The 20,365-nt window shown below is 54.6% G+C and overlaps 6 protein-coding genes across 6 annotated transcripts; 4 read left to right on the plus strand and 2 right to left on the minus strand.

Annotated features, from left to right (window-relative positions):
- Positions 1-125: 125 nt before the first annotated feature.
- MYCGRDRAFT_103135 (cpy like protein carboxypeptidase) lies at positions 126-2,054 on the plus strand (the record flags this gene model as incomplete). The annotated part of the gene is made up of 2 exons (XM_003854800.1): positions 126-1,703; positions 1,758-2,054. The coding sequence occupies 2 exons, from the start codon at positions 289-291 to the stop codon at positions 1,990-1,992; spliced, it is 1,650 nt and encodes a 549-aa protein (XP_003854848.1).
- Positions 2,055-2,539: 485 nt separating this feature from the next.
- Positions 2,540-5,195, plus strand: MYCGRDRAFT_68064 (uncharacterized protein; the record flags this gene model as incomplete). The annotated part of the gene is made up of 2 exons (XM_003854801.1): positions 2,540-2,819; positions 2,918-5,195. 2 exons carry the CDS (start codon positions 2,807-2,809, stop codon positions 5,107-5,109), a joined length of 2,205 nt encoding a protein of 734 aa, XP_003854849.1.
- Positions 5,196-5,933: 738 nt separating this feature from the next.
- MYCGRDRAFT_107953 (uncharacterized protein) lies at positions 5,934-10,145 on the minus strand (the record flags this gene model as incomplete). Its single annotated transcript, XM_003855616.1, has 3 exons — positions 5,934-5,959; positions 6,050-6,072; positions 6,226-10,145. The coding sequence occupies 3 exons, from the start codon at positions 10,143-10,145 to the stop codon at positions 5,934-5,936; spliced, it is 3,969 nt and encodes a 1,322-aa protein (XP_003855664.1).
- A 747-nt stretch (positions 10,146-10,892) lies between these two features.
- MYCGRDRAFT_90584 (Rap/ran-GTPase-activating protein) lies at positions 10,893-14,312 on the plus strand (the record flags this gene model as incomplete). Its single annotated transcript, XM_003854802.1, has 1 exon — positions 10,893-14,312. One exon carries the CDS (start codon positions 10,893-10,895, stop codon positions 14,310-14,312), a length of 3,420 nt encoding a protein of 1,139 aa, XP_003854850.1.
- A 1,372-nt stretch (positions 14,313-15,684) lies between these two features.
- MYCGRDRAFT_68068 (uncharacterized protein) lies at positions 15,685-17,681 on the plus strand (the record flags this gene model as incomplete). The annotated part of the gene is made up of 5 exons (XM_003854803.1): positions 15,685-16,014; positions 16,071-16,126; positions 16,176-17,091; positions 17,160-17,312; positions 17,381-17,681. 5 exons carry the CDS (start codon positions 15,685-15,687, stop codon positions 17,660-17,662), a joined length of 1,737 nt encoding a protein of 578 aa, XP_003854851.1.
- Positions 17,682-17,768: 87 nt separating this feature from the next.
- Positions 17,769-19,331, minus strand: GAPDH (glyceraldehyde-3-phosphate dehydrogenase; the record flags this gene model as incomplete). Its single annotated transcript, XM_003855615.1, has 5 exons — positions 17,769-18,181; positions 18,241-18,928; positions 19,001-19,064; positions 19,122-19,171; positions 19,228-19,331. The coding sequence occupies 5 exons, from the start codon at positions 19,237-19,239 to the stop codon at positions 17,979-17,981; spliced, it is 1,017 nt and encodes a 338-aa protein (XP_003855663.1).
- Positions 19,332-20,365: the final 1,034 nt, after the last annotated feature.

The raw sequence follows: 20,365 nt of genomic DNA on the forward strand, positions 1-20,365 counted from the left end.
GATAAGAACGGCGCTAGGTAAACCCGCTTTAAGACATCATCGTTCCTGGCGCATGACCTCGCGGTGCTTGGACTCTCTCACGTTCACTTCATCCTGGTTACTCTCCCGTCCCTTCTACATCAGCCTACCATCCCCATCAACGCTGTTCGGTCTCATCATCGACCATCAGCTTTTTCCATCTCACAATCGACTGCCTCGATCCCGAAGTACCTTAGTCCAACCTCCGAAGCTTCCACAACCCCCCCACCATCTCACAATACTGCCGCCTGAAACCGCCACTCCATCAAGATGAAGGTCGCAGCGTCGGCCATGCTCTTCGGAGCCGCTGTGGCAGCCGTGCCACAGCAGCAGCAACCGCTCGTGCAGGTTCCAGCGGCTGTTCAGGATGCTTTCAAGGCTGCCACCGACAAGGCATCGTCTTGGAGCAAGCCATTGGACAAGCTCAACCACGAGCTGAAGCATCTCACCGATGAAGCTCGACAGACCTGGGACGAGGTCGCCATGATGTTTCCAGAAGCCATGAGCAAGGCATCCTTCTTCAGCACGCCAAAGAAGCACACTCGCAAGGAGAAGAGCGAGTGGGATTTCTACACCTCTGGCAAGGAGACTGAGGAGATGTACGTTGTCAACTCCGAGGGAAAGAAGGAGCGTGAGCTTGATGGCGATCTCGAGAACTTCAACCTTCGCACCAAGAAGGTCGACCCTGCGAGCCTCGGTGTGGACAAGGTGAAGCAATACTCCGGATACTTGGACAACGAGGAGGACGACAAGCATCTCTTCTACTGGTTCTTCGAGTCTCGCAACGACCCCAAGAATGACCCTGTGGTTCTCTGGTTGAACGGAGGCCCAGGATGCTCTTCTCTCACCGGCCTCTTCATGGAGTTGGGACCCTCCTCCATCGACAAGAACGGCAAGACCGTCTTCAACCCCAGCAGTTGGAACGCCAACGCTTCCGTCATCTTCCTCGATCAGCCTGTCAACGTCGGATACAGCTACTCTGGTAGCGCTGTTTCCAACACCGTGGCCGCTGGCAAGGATGTTTACGCTCTCTTGACTCTCTTCTTCAAGCAATTCCCAGAGTACGCCAAGCAGGACTTTCACATTTCAGGCGAGTCGTACGCTGGCCACTACATCCCAGTGTTCGCGTCTGAGATTCTTTCTCACAAGAAGCGTAACATCAACCTTCAATCCGTCCTGATCGGCAACGGTCTCACCGACGGTCTTACTCAGTACGAGTACTACCGCCCAATGGCCTGCGGTGATGGTGGCTGGCCCGCGGTCGTCGATGAGCAGACTTGCACTAGCATGGACAACTCCCTCGACCGCTGCCAGAGCCTGATCCAGAAGTGCTACGACTCCGAGTCCGTCTGGTCTTGCGTTCCCGCCAGCATCTACTGCAACAACGCCCTCATCGGCCCATACCAGCGCACTGGTCAGAACGTCTACGATGTTCGTGAGAAGTGCAAGGGCGGCAGCTTGTGCTACGACGAGCTCGACTGGATTCAAGAGTACCTCAACCGTGACTCTGTCATGAAGGCCCTGGGCGCCGAGGTCAGCAAGTACGATTCCTGCAACTTCGACATCAACCGCAACTTCTTGTTCAACGGCGACTGGATGCAGCCATACCACCGCTTGGTGCCGGATATCCTCAAGGAGATCCCAGTCCTCATCTATGCTGGTGACGCTGATTACATCTGCAACTGGTATGTTACAACTTTTTACGCCGATTGATCGATCATCTGCTAACTTCACTTCAGGCTCGGAAACCTTGCTTGGACCAACGCCCTTGAGTGGCCAGGCCAAAAGGCGTACGCAAAGGCGCCGATGAAGGATCTCACTCTTACTCAAAGCAAGAACAAGATTGGTTCCGTCAAGTCATCGGGCAACTTCACCTTTGTCCGCATCCACGCCGCTGGCCACATGGTTCCGTACAACCAGCCTGAGGCGTCTCTGGACATGGTCAACCGCTGGTTGGGCGGTGAGTGGTTTTAGACGGGGGAAGCCTGATCGAAGCATGATAGAATGTATCTATAAAGGTCGATATAGGATGGAATACTGGTCGCTTCACGGCTCGTGCAGGCAGGCGCGCGAGTCTGCAAAGATTGAAACAAGACGAATGCAGACTTTGAATATAAGTGGCAAGCCTAAAACCCTTTTACTACCAGCAAGATGAAAGTGATTGCGGTCGAGTGGATCTCCTCTTTGTGGTCGAAAAGTAGCCGCGATCCGTCCCACTCTTCGCCCCGCAAGTCCGATAAGCGCGCGAACGAGACCTTATGAGGGCACGTGTAGCTGCAATATGAGGCGTGAATATCGAGCATGTGTATGTGTTGATGAATGTGGCTATGATGGTGAAATGAAGGGTGTCTTGAAGCAGATGTTCGGGTAGTGCAAGAGGTAGTCCATTCAAGTGATCTCGTCAGTGCGCGAGGGGGACTGGTGACATGTGACCGAAGTCACGGGCATGGATTATAGCCTTGTCTTATCGACGACATCGAACAAGCTCTCCAGTCTCTACCTTGTCAACCCTTCACCTGTCGACTCACCTATTGTTTACCCTCTTCTCTCCGTCTTCTTCAACAATTACGAATCTATGCAATTTCTCCTCTCGGCTGGCACGAGGAGATAATACTGCACAGGGTAGCTGACCGGTCGCGACGTGCTGCATCCGGCGTTCAGAAACAGCTTCAGATCGCCGCTGCGGTGAAGCTCTAAGCCGCCAACTCCAACTCGACCACAGCGCATCGCTCTAAGCACGCCGCTACACAATCACGACCAAACTTACCGATATACCGCGGTCGTCGCGATGTTCTCTGAATGTAAGTCTGGTCAAATCCGCCGTGCACACATTTCTCCAAATGTCAGGAGGCAGCTATCAGCCGTCATTGCTCGTGTGACTAACTCGTCGTGCTCTCAGATGCCTCACGCTTTCTCCAGCAGTCCAACGCACGCCTCTCCTTCACACAACAAGACGATCCTCGGACTCGATCACGAAATCCACTAGACCGACGACGGATGGCCAGCAACTCACGATATGTCCAACGTCCCAGCATGTCTTCGCATCCATATCAGAATCCGGCGTCATCACAATCACGCTTCCCATTTGCGGCGAGACTTTCGCGGCAGGATCCACAAGCTCCATTATTTCACAGCGCGACGGACGACTTCCACGACGAGGACGAGAGCGATGAGCATGAAAGAGAGGTGGCGGACTTCTACGCGCTGCAGCGGAGCAGACAGCATTTCGGACCGAGTAATCTATCGGAAAGCTCTGAGTTGGAAGAGGATGGCGTAGAAAAGTTGGAGGAGACACAGTTGGGCCAGAACCACGACAGAGATCGAGGAAGACTCGGTGCTCCTTACCAGGCTTCGTCACGAGCAGGGAGCAGGCCCGAGTCCGAAGGCAGCGGACCAAGCGCGAAAGGGAAAGGACGGCTGGTGGATGTCAATCTAAACAGCACAATTGACGAAGAACCGCCCGAGTCGCTCGCAAATCTCTCGCCTTCTATCGATCCGGAACCATTCCAGCCTTTTCGGTCTACTGGCAAGACGACTCGCTCAAGCGCATTCATTCCCACAGAGACGGAAGAGGCAACACAGATGCTGCATCCACGACCATCTTCTCCCGACCGCGAAAGCGTGCCACCGACTGTCATTTTACCTTCTATCGAGCCGCCCAAGCACGATGCATTCTGGGGAACGTTCTTCACAATCTCGTTTTGTACGATGATCGCGGCGTTCGTTCTGGTCTGGCTGCAGACTTCTCAGCCATCTGGTAAGAAGCCACTGGGAGACACGATCTACAGCGTGCTCAAGGGAAGCACAAATATGCTCATGTGGGACACTTTGATCGCAGTGGTGGTGGCACTCACTTGGCTGGCTCTGCTACGGAACCACGTGCGTGTTCTAATGTTCGGCATGATTGTGGCTGTACCTGTCGTTCTCTTTGCGTTCTCGCTGTACCCATTGGTCAACAGCTTCAAAGGCTCATGGCACGGCGCCTCCATCCAGGACCGGGCGATGCGATGGCTTTCAGCGGCGCCAGCTATTATGGCTGTATTCTGGACTTGGAGCGTCTTGAAGAACCGACACGACCTCCATCAGTCGATCAATATCCTCGAATTCTCGGTCAAGATCCTGGCGGCAAGTCCATTCCTGGTCATGTATGGATTCGCAACGCTGGGTGCGGTGGTGGTATTCGCATGGACGTGGATCCTCATGTTCGAACGGGTCTTCCTCTCTGGCGCATTTGTCAGCGGGAAAGCAGGCTTCATCCTCAGCGCGAACAGCTGGTGGCTGGGAGCCTTCTTCGTCCTTCAGTTCCTCTGGACACTCGGCGTCATTGCAGGAATTCAACGCGCTACAACCGCAGCGACCGTCAGCCAATGGTACTTCCATCGCCTCGTGGTTCCTCAGCCGTCCAGCCGCGACGTCGTGAAGGCTAGCTTCCTCCACGCTACAGGAGCGCTGTTCGGCACAGTCTGCCTCAGCACCTTCATCTCTCTCCTCATTCGCCTCCCACTGATCGTCGTTCCAGGTCGTCTGTCCGGCGTCCTCAACATGTGCATCTACTGGCTCATCCCGACGAATCTTGCCAGCCTCACGAATCCTCTCACTCTTTCCTACGCCGCGATCCATTCACAACCACTTGGCATCTCCGGTCGTGGCTTGGGACAGCTACACTTTATCAGCCGCACCAACCCGAGCAACACACTTGGTCCTCGCAATTTCAACCCCAGCGACCAGACCACCAGTTCTCTCCTCCCATATCGCCTCGCGAAACTTTTGCTGCAAGCAACTCGCTGGGTCATGTCGTTCTCGCTCGGTTTTCTCGGCTGGGTGCGTGCCGCACACATGATTCAGATCGACGGCGGCATCCGCGGCAGTCTTTATGCGTACGTCGTGGGTCTGTATGCCGGCACGATAGGTTTCGCGATTCTGGGCGTGGTGGAGAATGTGGTGGGCTGCGTGCTGGATGCGACGGTCATTTGCTGGGCGAGTGAGTCTGCCGGTGGAAGGGGAGAGGCGAGGTTCTGTCGCGAGGCGGGCGAGCTATTTGGGACTGAGGAGAGGTTCAGTCTTGGAGATCGTGGCGCGGGGATGGTATGAAGGAGGAGGAGTGGTTCTTACAATGCATACCCGGTGGCTTTGCCGGAGGATTGGATAGGAGAATACGGAATGAGCCAGGGTGGAAGTAGATGATTATGCATACATCATTATGGCTATATGAAGACAGCGAAGATAGAGTGAGCTTAGAAGCTCCCAAGAGGCAGCAAGCAGACTCGAGGGTTGGATGAGAAATGATAACGTCCTACTTTGCCTGAGCCAACAAAACAATACCTCAGGTAGTGCACCATCATCAGAGCAGAACAAAGTTTGAGAAGAGCCATGGCGGATCGTCGCCATGTGCGTCCAGGTTGTCTTAGCACCTAGTCGGCCGCTGCTGTGCTGTCCACGTTCACAAGGCAGGCAATTTGCTCGTCTCCTCCCCGCTCGCCTGCTCTTCTTGCTCGATTTCCTCTAGGATTGGACTCGGCGATCCTGTCATTATAAGGATATCCATGGCCTCACGATCGCCGCATCACCCTCCTCTAATAGCGGGTGCGAAGTAGCGAAAAGTAAGTTGTGCTGCTTCGTTGTTGCTTTGGACACGCGTTTGGACGACTCGGGGCTGATGTGAGTCGCAGCAGTACGATGCCACAGCGCTCGGTGGGAGGGATCGAAGATCTCGGGGCACCGTTTTGGAGTCGAACTTGGAGGTCTTGTACTCCCTCGACAAGCTTTGGTTGAGAGAAGAGCTCCTGTGGTCTTTGTCTATGAATTTGATCTTCCTGCACTGGCCTGCTAGGTGTATGTCATATTTGAATGTCACACAGTCGACACGCGAAACGCGCTTTTTCGTGGACGTGGGCTCGAATGGAAGAGGGTACCTGTCAGTAGGAGAAGTCCTGCGAGGTGACTGTAGAGTGCAATTAGGTAGGTCGTGGATAGTCAGGTCAGCCGGAGTGGCGATCGTTCGAGACCAGACTTCTCTCTTGCAGTCACTCACAGTCGAGGCCAATATCGACTGGCCTGGCCAAAGGAGATCAGTTTGAACCTTGGAGATTGAGGCGGCCCGCTGAGGCAAGTTTGGAGCTGGCGACGATGAATTTGTGTCGCTAATACTCCAATTCCACCTACAGTCTTTCCGTCTCTCTCGGGTATCAAATCTCACCTACTTCTCACTTCACCGCCAAAGACACCACTTGTGTACTTTGCCAGCCATCGATCGTCTCCGACCTTGACAGTCTCGCCGGTCTCACGATCAGATCCATCTCCGTCGTGCCCGACAGCAACGGACACACAACAAACTCCACCGTCGTCCTGGCCTTGGGATCAAGTGGAGGTAGTATCCGCTGCAGGCTCCCAGCAACAGCGATGTTCTTATCATCGTCCAGTTGTGGATTTCGGGGCACCAACTGCACAGACAAAGGCATCCCTTGGCTCGCGCGATTCGACAACTTTGCTTGGATGGAAACAAAGGAGCCGACTTTGATTCCAGCCTCCGCATCGGGCAGCGCGACCGACACATGAATCGGGTGACCACGTACAAGCTCTACCGATTCGGGTGAAAGCGTCAGACTTTGGACATCGACAACACCGCTGCGGCCATCGACGTGCCACTCTAGCTGAAGCCTGTCGAGAAATCGCCTGCAGGCTTGCTGAGCATCGTTCTCGTATTGAGAAGTCGCAAGATCGTGTTGCATGACCTGGTGAATGCGACGAACTTCGCCCGGCGCCAGCTCTCCTTCCTGGCTGACAATCTCTCCAGCAGACATGTCGACACCTTTGGCAGCGCATTTGAAAGAGATGGACTTCGGCCACGCGTTGCGCAAATCAAGCAGAAGCTCCACAGCATCGGTCCAATGCCCTTGCGGCCGCACAACCTCAATCAGTGGGACTTGCAACGCCGCGTTCACGGTCATGGCGACCGGCACAGAGACCAGTCGGGCATACTTCATGCTCTCCGAGTTGGCAGCGTAGTACAAGTTCGCGACGGTGACCTCCGTGCCGGCCTTGCCTCGGACCTGAAACTCGAATGCTCTACACTCGCCGGGTCTGACGATTATGCTTGACTCAGCTGAGAGTCGCGCTCCCACAAGCGTCAGCACATCTGCAGTGTCGACCATATCGAAGAGGGAAGCGTCGACAGCGGAGATATTGCGCAACCTGAGCGTCAACGAACGAGTCTCGCCTTCGAGGAGCATCAGCCCTGTTTCGTTATGGGAGCTGTCCTCGAGTTCAAGGGTTGGTATGGAGCTGATCACTGCAATTGATACGACCGCACCATTGACCCCAGCACTTTTGAGATCTTCCTCGTCCCCCGGACTGGCTTTGCGACTTCTAGCCTGCACTCCAACTCCTTTAATGGTAAGTTCTGGCTTGGCCGACCAAGCTGAAGCCACGATAGGGAAGACCTGAGGAGCGCAGCTTTGCATCCGGATTCGACAGCCGGTGATCTTTGTGGCTCCGACGTGCTGTGGCCAAAGCAATACAGCGACTTGCTGGAATCGCAGCGGACCAAGACTGACAGGTTCATGCTCCGACGGCAACTCGAGGCCATCAGTTACCAACTCTATCCCCTCGACATCCACAGGAATATCAAACGGATTCTGCAGTGTGACTATACACCGCGATGGCTCTCCTTGCACGAGGACGAATATTTGCTCAATCGCCGTACCGGGTCTGCTGGCATTCGGATCGTACAGCAACGGATTACCAGGGTTGAGCTGAGCAATCGAACTTTCCATGCCATTGAGCTTAGCTCGATCGATGACAGCCCTCGGTCCAGTTGGTTGCATTACCTCAACGCCACGGACCAAGAATGGGTCCCAATAATTTGCTTGAACGTCAAGCAGGCCGAGATTCCGAGACACAGCCACCGTACGGTTGATCACGGTCGCGAGGTGCATCTGCTCTTCTCTAGAGAGTGCATTTGCAACAGACTCCGGTGCAGCATCAATCGCGGCGTTGGGTCCAGCGAACCTCAACAGCGTTGTCGTGAAGAGCAAAGTCCCGCGCGGATCGGGAGAAGCCTCGCAGAATGCAACAAGGGCTCTGAGAAGATCGACACTCATACGCTTGCTGCCAAATTCTTTCGTGTCGTGGTATATCGGCGAGTCGGAGCGTACGCTTCGTGGGAAAGATGCTCCATAGATGTGGCACAAGTCGACCATGAGCTCTGAGATGCCGGCGCTTTCCTGGGCAATGGCAAGGAGCGTATCAACGCCAGCGTCCGTGGATAGACTCGCCGCTGGATGTATGCCCATCTCAGCAGCTCCCAGCTTTCGTGCTTGCATCAGTGCTCCGGTAAGTTGCGCGACCAGCTCTTTCATGACCATGGCCTTCTTCCGGTCTAGTCCGAGAACACTGTATGTCGAGGCCAGGCCAGCAAGAAGTCTAACGTGATCGCCTGTGGGCAGCCCTTCTGTGCTGACCGGGAGAGCCTGGGCGAGATGCTCTGCGATCGAGATTTTGGAGAATGGTCTCGCATTGTCGACGACATTTGTTTTCGCCGTCTGCGACACATTGACGTCGACTTTATTAGTACGATCAGCTGTCACAAAGGACTGTAGCTGATCGAAGGGCAACTCGCCGTTGCTGTGGTTCAGAGCAGCCAAGAGCTTCGAGAATCGAATACTGGCTTCCGCAGGAATCAGGAAAGGAAGCTCCAAGGCACCTTCGCTGAACCGATATAAGCCCAGGATTTGCTTCACCATCTCGGGGATCGCAAACGAAAGCCGACTTCTTCCAGAGCCAGCGGTACCATTTTCCGCCGACTCTCGAGTTGTACCGGTCGCCATCGTGCGGGAGAACCGGCCTGTACTTGTCCTCTTACCAGCTGGGTCACAGAATGAAGGTATGACAAACTCCACGCTCGACCACGCGAGCAGCATCATGCACACCAGCATGTTCTCTAGGCCTTTGCCGTGCCAGAGACTATCAGACACTTTCTGAGATATGAGAGTATGTTCACTGAAGAGGCGAAGGGCCTCGTTCCAGTGCCCAGACATCATGTATATCGAACCTACGACGATGCCGACGCGAGATCTCCCTCTAACGCGAGTCTTCTCTTGCGATGTGCCCGAGCCAAAGCCTTGAACTGCGACTCGATCTGGACTTGAAACTCGCACGCTGCCTCTGCTTTGATTGCTGCGGTCGCTACCTCTGCTGTGAGCGCGCGATCTTGCTGCAGAGGTGGCATTGGCTTGGGGTATCTGATCGAAAGATGTAGCTGGTGCAGGAGGTTGTCGGCCCAGTGGCCCTGGACTAGAAGCACTGCTTTCTCCAGATATGCGTGGAGGCGTCCCGTGTCCGGAGCCTGGCCTCCTCTCGCTTTCTCTTAAAGAGCCAGTCCTTTGCAGGCCTTTTGCCGTCTGCCCTGGTGTTTGTATCGTTGGCGATGCTTGCACCGCTTTCGCATAGGTTGTGAACCCAACGAGAAATCGTGCCGACAAGTCGCAGACCGCATATCGGAGCGAGGTGTCTTTCGGTGTGTCCGCATTGAGGATCCGAATCGCGCCGGTCACGCTGTCCACATTCTCGTTGTCGCCTTGTTCCAACACTACGAGTTGTCGATGGACCACCCGCGGATGTCGCTCTCGCAAATATGCGGCCGCACCTTCCAGCTCTTTCTTACTGCCTTCTCCTGCATTGTTCAGACCGTCGACGATTCCCAGTACAATCAAGGGCTCCCGAAAGAACTCGAATGGCGAATAGTGTTGCTGTTGCTCTGTGGGCGCCGCGGCTGAGAAGCGGTACAGCAAGGATCCTCGCGGTGAAGCCTTTGGAGACAGGAAGAAGTCTTCGCTGTTACCTCGCTGCTCTACATCGGCCAAGGGAATGACACTGGCTTCACTTTGCAACCGACGCACAAGCGATGAGAAGCGTTCACGCTCTATCTGACCGACAGGCAATACCAGCACGCGAATGCATGCTGGCGCCACGGGCGAGTAGTGATCCATTGAGGCGGCATCCTTGTCAGAACATGTTGGTTCAATGCTGGTATCCGGTGTCCGAACTGCTGCTCCACCGTCCGTATCTTCGCTGCGGTCCTTCTCCTGCTGGACTTTCCCAAAATTGACAGTCAACCCGATGCCAGGCATTGAAGATCGCCCCAAATAATGTTTGGGTAGGATCCGGCGAGGTCCGCTTTGGCGGCAGGGGCTCGGCAGCGCCAATCACGCCTCTTCTCACACCCGTCTGGCGTCGGGGGAAGGTTTTCTCTGAACCTCAGGTCGACAGCGAACGCATGCAGGGCATCGTTTGTCCCGCCAGTATGCGTCTTTCCATCCGTCGATTCTCGTGAGAACAAATTTTCGTACGACTGAGGAATTTCGACCTTGGCGGCTGTCAAAGGATGGTAGTGCGAGCTCAACAGCACTCTGCTCCGAGTAGTCTCATCGACGATGCTAGGACCTTCAGTGAACGTTCATGGACGATCAAGATGGCCTGTCCACTCCAAGGCCGGCCTCGAGCCTCTCGGGAGGCACAGTGTCAAACCACAATAGGTATGTGAAGCTCTCTCACGCCGTCCTGTCCGTGGTAGAATGAGTAGGAAAAGAGCAACCAGCACGGCGACTGTTTGTAAGCACCAGAGTACTCTTGGACGGCACAGCGCCGGGATGGTCAATGGTGAAGAGTAGGCTGGCAGTCGAGATTCTGCCTTGACTCTTCATCTTGGTTCAGACATCATTCGCAGCACGGCGAACTTGGCGCTACTTCCAAACAACGTGGGAGGTCCCGTGCTTGCCCGCCACGGATTGCAATTGCTCTACGAAATTCTACCACGGTCGATCAACATCGAGAGGTGCTTCATGTGGTCAAACTCGTTCTGACGGCCTCACAGCGCCATGCTATCTCCAACTCCGATCACCTCGCATGCTCGCATCGCCCCCTCTGGCAGATTCGACCTCCACGACATAGAGCCACACGAGGCCTCGCTCTGCCAGCGCCTGACGAAGGAGGTGGAAGATTGCGACTCTGCCAGCAACACCGCCCTGCAAAGCACACCGACAGCTCCATTGCACTCCTCTCTCGCTCGTGTGCTTCGATCCGCCGCTACAGCTGTCCAGTATCATGCCAAATGGTTCGCTCCCACTGCACTTGAGCGTCTCCTAGTGGCAGTTTTCGAGGCGGCTAGTCGCTCCTCATCAACCACCGATCTCTACGCAGCGCTGTATCTGGTCGATACAATCGGCACCTATTCACTCCTACCAAGTCTGCCTTCCACCTTGCGCTTCATCACCTTCTCCTACTACCAAGGAAGCCGCTCCAACCGACACAGGCGTCTGAGCCAGCAATCATGGACTTCGGCGCAGCAAATCCTTGAAGCACACCTCGGTGGGCAGTTCCCCGAAACGATACTCGAGATCATCCGCGACAGTTCGGGGTTCTACACCCGATACGGCTTCGGCGCTATTGTTGGTGCCCTCATGCTGACGACCGAGCGATTTCTTCCCATCATCGATACCCAGAGTTTCACGATATGGCCAGACCAAGTACTCATGAGCCTTACGGCAGTACCGATCGAAAAAGATGGGATTTTGCGCGAGCAAGTTGCGAATCTGCTTGGCAACATGTTGCAGCAAGAGAGCGTTGCAAGCAAAATTGATGGTCTGAGCCTTTGGCTTGAACTAATCCGCCGATGCGTGTCCCTCTCACTCGACAAAGACGTCGTAGACTCTGTCTTCCAAAGCTTGGGTCAGAAAATGTCCCTTTTCGAGCCGCTTCATCATCCTACCATTGCACAGCTGTTCGTCGAAGCTCATCGACCACTCCCCGCCGAGCTCTCCAGCCAGCTGATGATGCCATGGCGACGCTCGCTCATGCTCGAAGACCACGCCATATGGGATCAGGGATACCAGGATCTCCTTGGCAAATTGTGCAATTCGACACTGTACACCGTTGAGCTGGAAGCATTCATCGACATCAGCGTGCTTGCCTACTTCCAAACCGAGAGCTCCGGGTTGCGACAACAATATATCGACACCCTCGCAAGTCTCCTTCGCAACCTAGATGCCGAACCTGCAGTGGTTGATATCCTCGCAAAAGGCATTGTCAGCATCTTCACCCACAAGACACACAAAGAGAAATGGGAAGCGCAGAGGAATCGGACGTTCCCTATCTTGTGTGAGCTTGCAAGCCGGAGTGTCGTTGCGACCCGTCTATTGCTTCGCATCCGTGTCGACGCCGCTGGCGTGGGCTATCTCGAGCTTGAAAATGCTGTCAATGCTGACGTTCAGGACACTGCTCGGCGGCAACCCCAATCCAATGTGTACGGACTCGATACCCTCTCCATGGGTGCATGGGTCAGCGCTGTCCACGACATGATAGTCCGAGCACCCAAGAGATGGGATGTCTACCACACAATTCTGACGGATCTAGCACCTCAGCTTCGGAACCACGCACTGTGGCGCACCAAGACTCAGCACATTAACAATCTGCGGGAGTCCATTTGCGAGCTCCTCAGTGCAGATTCGTTTGTCGAACCCCCACCAGAGACCGGACTGAAGAAGTCCTACATCGTGGCACAATTTGTACAGATGCTAGTTGCCACGACGAGCTATCACCAACATCTTCCACGGAGAGACATCAAGTCAGCGGTCATCACGATTATCAATGTTGCAGGCTCTCGTGACCACACTGTCAGTATCCACTGCATTCACGCCCTCACCATTTGCTGCTACGAGCTGCCCGAACTCATGGCCGGGCTCATGGACTCGATCATCAACAAGATGGCGAGAATGGTCACGCAGAGATACCTCGCCATCTATGTGCTCGAATTCTTCGCCGGACTTTCACGCTTTCCCGATCTCCAGAATAGGCTTCGGAGGGAGGATTTTAAACGCATTTTCGGCGTGTGCCACAGCTACCTTCAGTCCATGCGTAGTACCATGGCACTTGAACGTAAGCGCACTCCGACCAGCGAACACAGCGCAGGCGGTAACAGCACGTCTGGAGACGACTTGGGTCAGTACGTATACGCTCTGGCACATCATGTCATCACATTCTGGTACATGGCATTGAAGCGTCACGATCGTCACGGATTGAAAGAGTTCATTACCAGCTGTTTGAGCTATACAGATTCCGACGGAAAGGCGCAGATTGAGAACCAGGGTCTTGTGACCATCGACCTGATGGACCGAGTGGACGCAGAAGAGCTCATCACAGCACCGCTGACCGAGTATTTCGATGAAAATGACGGCCGCACCATCACCTGCCATCGCGTCACTGGAATACTGCTCATAACCACGGAGACGTCTTTGCGAACGGGCAAGACCATTGTCACCATACGGCGGCCATCTGGAACAGCCCAACGTCTCATAGCATCCCAACCAAGCTTGGATCCCAACGACACCTCCGACATGGAGGACCTCGAAGCCCGCATCACAACATCCGTCACAGTGGAAACCGACATGCAAGACTTCATCAACGTCTTCCCCGACGACATCACAGGGCGTACTTACGGAAAGGTCGCCATTCCTCGCCCATCATCAGCATTGGGATCGCTGCAGATTATCACGCTGCCCGAGAACGATGCTGCCGTCACCCGAGCCATCCAAGCCTTCGATCGCACGTCTGCGCTCGACTCGCACAAGGCTGGCGTCATATTCGTGGGCGAGATGCAGACTACCGAAGACGAAATCCTCCTCAACATCTCTGGGACTCCTGACTACCGTGAATTCCTCGAAGACATTGGCACCCTCCGCAAGCTCCAAGGAGCATCCTTCAACACACAGGGGCTCGACCGTGCCGAGGACGCGGACGGCGAGTACACCATGGTGTGGAACAACGAGGTAACGGAGTTGGTCTACCACATCACGACCTTCATGCCCAACGACGCCGACACCCGTCTCGCGGTAATCAACAAGAAGCGTCACATTGGCAACGACTTTGTGAACATAGTCTTCAACAACTCCGGCGCCGCCTTCGCCTTCGACACGTTCCCCTCGGCGTTCAACTACGTCTACATCACCATCTCTCCCGCCGAGCGCACCAGTTTCCTGCAAGCTCGGGAGGCCACGGCCGCGAAGAAGGATCGTTTTTATAACGTTCACGTCCTGACGCGGCCGGGCTTCCCGAGCTTGTCCTCGGCGGGAGAGGTGAAGGTGGTGTCGGGTGACTCCCTCGGGGGCTATGTCCGTAATCTGGCGCTGAACGCGTGCATGTTCAGCGCCATGTGGCATGGCGACGCCCCGGGGGAGTACCCCTCGTCGTGGAGGCAGCGGTTGGAGATGATTCGGCGGCTGTACAGCAAGTATAAGCTGTAGAGGAGGGGAGGAGATGGCCGGGGTGGGGTTGGCTCACCACTCAAACAAAAGTTTTTGATTTTTTATGATATGAATGAATGAATGAGAATCTGTGCCAATGATTCCTTTTCTGTGCTGTGGAATGCCGTGTCTCGCTGTGAGATGAAATTGTTGGCGTCAATATGTCTCTCTCAGATGTGTTCTTCAGAGTCTGCCGCTGCTGTCGTTCATGTAGGTTCGACATGGTTGACAATGCCTGGAAGCGGATGTTCTCTATATCCCTTCGACCATCAGCTGGAGATTGAGAGCTATAAGTTTCCAATGTCGCCAAATACGAGAAAAGCTATCGTTTCCCGTGGCACAAAAGGCAGTGGAGACACCGAATCACTGCTATTAGGTGGAACATGTGATAGCAAAGGCAATACACATGTCCACATGTCCAGACTCCAGCCAGGAGCTTTTCGACCGTAACAAGACTAACGTGTGCAAGGGGGAAGTTGGGTCGAGGGGAAGTTGTTAGCTTCTCCTAAACAGGCAAAGACTCTTGCTCTCGAGAACAGGCATCAAATCAGGCCGGACGCTTTGATGCCTGTTCTCGAGAGCAAGAGTCTTTGCCTGTTTAGGAGAAGCTAACAACTTCCCCTCGACCCAACTTCCCCCTTGCACACGTTATACGCCCTGCCCTTCGAGATTACAAAGGCCCAGGACCAGGAGAGTGCACAAAAATTTCGCAGAGAGTCCACGGATGTCGTCTTCAATGCAATTTAAGCAACCCTGCTTGACTTGCTCCTTGAACCCGGGTTCAAGGCTGCCCAACTCAAATCATTCGCCTGATCACAGAGACAAACTTGGATGACATTCGAAGCCATTCATCCTCAACAGCTCACTTGACTCACCCAACTAGTCAAGATATCTCATTGATGGTCACCAAATGCACATTGCTCGACAGACCGCCATTCACCTACGCAGCCGCCAAGAGCAGCCAACCCGGCACTAGCTTCCTTCCTATCCGAGCCTAGCTCTGTCATCCCAGTCGAACTCTCCGTTATTGCTTTTCCAGGATCGCCTCTCCTCTTTCCTTTCTCCCCGGTTCGATTCGACTTTCGCAATCACGGCAGCGGCCGATGACACGAGGTGAGATGGGCCGTAAAGTCAATGGCACGAAACACGACGAATGGATATCCGGCTACCAGGGTTGCGTTAATGACGCAGAGGTCGGAGCACCAACGAACACCATGTGTCGCACCTGGATAGTTCTATGCAGGCCGTCGGCGTCTGGCCACAATAAGGTTGCAATCGCTGCTTCTTCTTCTTCTTCTGTCATTTGCCGTTCACGTTCTCCTGCCCTTTCCTTCGGTCATCGCGCGACACGTCGGACGACTGCATAATGATGATGAGCGTCTTCCTTCGGGCCTCTGCCCTTCTCACTGTCCTTCTTGCAGTTCCTTCATCGCTCGCTCAGGCCTTCCCTCCACCTACAGACCTCATCAATGGCACCGGATACTTCGGCCTGCCCGTCCGCTGGAAAGAAGTCCCTGCGGGTACATGCGAGCTCACCGAGGGCGTCAAGAGTTACTCGGGTTTTGTCGACATTGCCGAGAACCAGCACATCTTCTTTTGGTTCTTCGAGTCTCGAACTGTTGATCCTCAAGAAGCCGACCTGACCGTGTGGATCAATGGCGGTCCGGGCTCTTCGTCGATGATCGGCCTTTTCCAAGAGCTGGTGAGGAACTCTCCATTGCTGTACACCGTGGTATGCGCCTGACTGACATCATCTAGGGACCATGTACCCTCGATGGCGACCTCAATCCCGTCAACAACCCGTACTCTTGGAAGTAAGAAGAACGGTCAATTTCACTATCGTCAGGCACTGACCGAGGACAGCAATGCGAGCAACCTTCTCTTCATCGACCAGCCCGCTCAAGTTGGATTCAGTTATTCGACGCCCATTTTTGGCTATCTCGACCAGGATACGGGGGATGTGGTTCCACTCCCGAACAATACTTGCCCGGAGAGTCAGACTTGCGGCACATTTTCCGATCCTGACCAAAGTACGAACCCAAACTCCACCGTCGCCGCCGCTCCCGGTATGTGGAAGACGCTGCAAGGATTCATGGGCGTCTTCCCGCAATACTCGAGATCGGACTTCAACTTTGCCACGGAATCCTACGGTGGCCACTATGCGCCCATCTTCAACGAGTACATCCAGTCTCAGAATGCCCTCATCGACAATGGCGAGCTCTCGGGTGCCCATCACATCAACCTCCGCACTGTCCTCATCGGCAACGGATGGTACGATCCTCTGATATCATATGCGGCCTATTACAATTTCACCGTCTTTCCCGGCAACACCTACGACATCGTTCCGTACAACAGCACCATCCAGGATCAGGTCTACGATGCCATGTACGGTCCCGGCAATTGCTACGACCAAACTGTGGAATGCTCAAAAAGCGGCAACGACACGGTCTGCATGAAGGCCGACGAGTTCTGCGCGGAGCACGTCGAGGACGTGCTCGACGACGTTGCCAATCGGGACGAATACGACATCCGATTCCTCGACGAAGATCCATTCCCGAATACTGGAGATTTCCCCACGTACCTCAACAGCGATAAAGTCCTCCGAGCCGTTGGAGCGCACACCAACTGGCTCATATCATCGGAGGTAGTGAACAGTGCTTTTGCCAACACCGGCGACGACGACCGAGAGGTCGGAACCGTCGAGGCGATCAGGCAGCTGGTCGAACAGGGCGTGTACGTGATCATGTACGCGGGCGATGCGGATTACAACTGCAATTGGGTGCGTGACCAACCGCTTTCACTTCTTTCCCGTGTGGAACATCGACTAACGAGATGGGGTGCCCGCAGCTCGGCAACGAAGTCATCGCCGACCGAGTCAATGCTCCAGGCTACTGCGAAGCAGGTTACACCAACATCACCACCTCCGACGGTATCGTGCACGGTCAAGTGAAGCAGAGCGGCAACTTTGCTTGGGCCAGAATCTACTACAGCGGACACGAGGTGAGTCCCGGCAGAACACCACCTTCCTTTTCACCGATCGAGACTAACCGCCATCCCTTCTTCTCAAGGTCCCATGGTACCAACCTCTTCTCTCCCTCGAAATGTTCAACCGCGCCATCAGCCAAAAGGACATTGCGACCGGCGAATCCGATCTGGCGGGCTACATCTCCGTCGGCACGGCGAAGAGTACTTTCCGTGAAGGCAATGCGACCGTGGCGTTTGAGGTTTTGCCGTTGGACACGACGTATAATTTCACGACCAATGCGGCGAATCCACCGCCGCCGAGTGGGAATGGGAAGAGAGATGTGGGCAAGAAGAGGACTGCATACTTTGGGGAGAAGGTGAGGTGAGAAAGGTGTTCAAGCCAGTTCGTCTGGGTAGAGGACCGATCTGGGTGCGATCAAGGAGCGGGTAGGGGCGAAGCAGACTGTTTGGTATATGTGGTGGACATGGATATGCGAGATCGATTCTTTATTCATCATGCATCATATTCAGTGGTGATTTTCTAGCCGCTAGCTACGCTTGTCCATGCTTGATCCGATGCAAACTCGCATTCGCTTCTGACCGAAGACATTGTATCTGAACTCAACGCTCGCTTGCTGTCCTTTTCGACTCCCCCAATATTTGCTTTTCCGGACCAGACTCAAATATATTGGATCGATTCGCTTAAGCGTTGCCGTCAACCTTGGCGATGTAGGCCAAGAGGTCGATGACACGGCGAGAGTAACCCCACTCGTTGTCGTACCAGGAGACGAGCTTGACGAAGTTCTTGTTGAGCGAGATGCCGGCCTTGCCATCGACGATGGAAGAGTGAGGGTTGCCGTTCAAGTCGCTGGAGACAATGTCGTCCTCGGTGTAGGCGAGGATTCCTGTGAATGATATGTCAGCTGTTGTCCCTTTAGGAGCGGTTGCCACGAGATTGTCTCACCCTTGAGCTCGCCCTCGGAGGCCTCCTTGAGAGCAGCGGTGATCTCCTCGTAGGTAGCGCCCTTCTCGATGCGGCAGGTCAAGTCAACGACGGAAACATTGGCGGTTGGCACACGCATGGACATGCCGGTGAGCTTTCCGTTGAGGTCTGGAATGACCTTGCCGACAGCCTTGGCGGCACCAGTGGAGGATGGGATGATGTTCTGGGCCGCAGTACGGCCTCCACGCCAGTCCTTGCCGGAGGGACCATCGACGGTCTTCTGGGTGGCGGTGTAGGAGTGGATGGTGGTCATGAGACCCTCGATCATGGTGAACTTCTCGTGGATGACCTTGGCGAGAGGAGCCAAGCAGTTGGTGGTGCAAGAGGCGTTGGAGATGACGGGAATGTCGGAGGTGTAGGTCTTGTTGTTCACGCCCATGACGAACATGGGAGCATCGGCGGATGGGGCGGAGATGACGACCTTCTTCGCGCCACCCTTCAAGTGGGCGGAGGCCTTTTCGGTGGTGGTGAAGACACCGGTGGACTCGACGATGTAGTCGGCGCCGGACTCCTTCCATGGGATGTTTGCTGGGTCCTTCTCGGTGTGGAAGCGAACGTTCTTGCCGTTGACGATCAGGCCCTTGTCACCGTCGACCTCAATGGTGCCCTTGAACACTCCGTGGGTGGAGTCGTACTTCAGCATGTAGGCCTGGAAGTGGTGTCAGTCAGATGCTCGCCGTTGTCGCTGCTCTTCCTGTTGAGGAGTGTGGATTTCACTCACGGCGTAGTGTGGCTCAATGAACGGGTCGTTGACAGCGACGACGTGGACATCGCCGTGCTCGACGCTGCACAGGTATCAGTTTGTATGCCCTCATTTCCATGCTCCTGCTTTGAAGACTCACGCATTGCGGAAGACAATGCGTCCAATGCGGCCAAAACCGTTGATCCCGACCTGGATGAGTATCAGTGACTGTTTGTCCTCGGCATCTGCCAGCTCTTGCTACGTACGTTGACGACCATGATTGCGGTTGTGTTGGATGAGTGTGGTGTTGTTCCTGTGATGAATGGTGAGCGGAAAGGTCGGGAATGAAGCGGATGGAGGTGGTGATGGTACGGGTTGATTGTTGATGTTCGGGAGAAGATTTTGCTGAGAGCAAGGTGGAAGTTGGAGGGGTGACCCCGATGCCCCGCAGTAAACTTTACAGAGAGGTCCCTAAGGACCTGTCCGGTTAAGATTTGGCGTGAGATTTGACGGCGTGAACTCACGCCAAATGAGCCATTTGACGTCGAATCTGCCACCTGTTCGGTTAAGCGGTAAGGATTAAGCACTTACGCGGCGTGAGAACGAGCGGCGTGAGATCAGAGTTCGTGTAGTGCAACGGCTGGTAAGATGGCCAATAAGAGCTGTTATCGTTCACGCCGGTGGCTCGGATTCTTAATCCTGCTCCGGAGCAGGTTTGAGAGCTAGCGTAAGTGACTAGCGTGTTATCGTCGTGAACGCGTTCGTCATAGTGTATTCGTTCCTATTGCTATTACTATTAGTTAGTTAGTTATCACTATGCTACTAAGGATTCGGAAGCCCTCGAAGAAGGCGTTGTTATCGCAGCCGCTTACGCAGAGTGAGTGGCTACCGAGCTAGTCGTCTACCCCTGCACCTCCAACAACCCCTGCGGCGACACCGAGTGTATTTAAAACCCCTGCTCGCAAAACCCCTGCTATTAAACCGCAGCTAATACCACGCCAGCTAACACTACGCTAGCCAACACCAATCGCAGCGCGTTCTTAGTCCGTGCCGGTAGAGTCTATTAAGAAGGTGCAAGAGCCGGAGCAGCCGCAGCCGAAGGAGGTTAACGATGTTGGCGTTAAGACGACCGGCGAGACGGACGGAAGCGGCGGTAGTAATAAGAGCGCTGCTCCGGAGCAGTTACAAGCTGTTAGCGGTGTTCGCTTCACGTGGCAAGACGCTAAGATTAAGGCTATAGTGTGTAGCCTGAACAAGTCCTTAGAGTCTAGTATGCGTGCAGACAGCGGTGTAAAAGAGGCAGCGCTTGTGGCGGCAATTAAAGCTATTAAGGCAGTTACGCCGGTTAGTCGCTATCGCTTCTTTACTAATAGCAGCGTGGGCGGCAAGGTTAAGGGCCTTAAG

This window comes from Zymoseptoria tritici, chromosome 2 (assembly GCF_000219625.1).
Source record: "Zymoseptoria tritici IPO323 chromosome 2, whole genome shotgun sequence".
Taxonomy (NCBI): Eukaryota; Fungi; Ascomycota; class Dothideomycetes; order Mycosphaerellales; family Mycosphaerellaceae; genus Zymoseptoria; species Zymoseptoria tritici.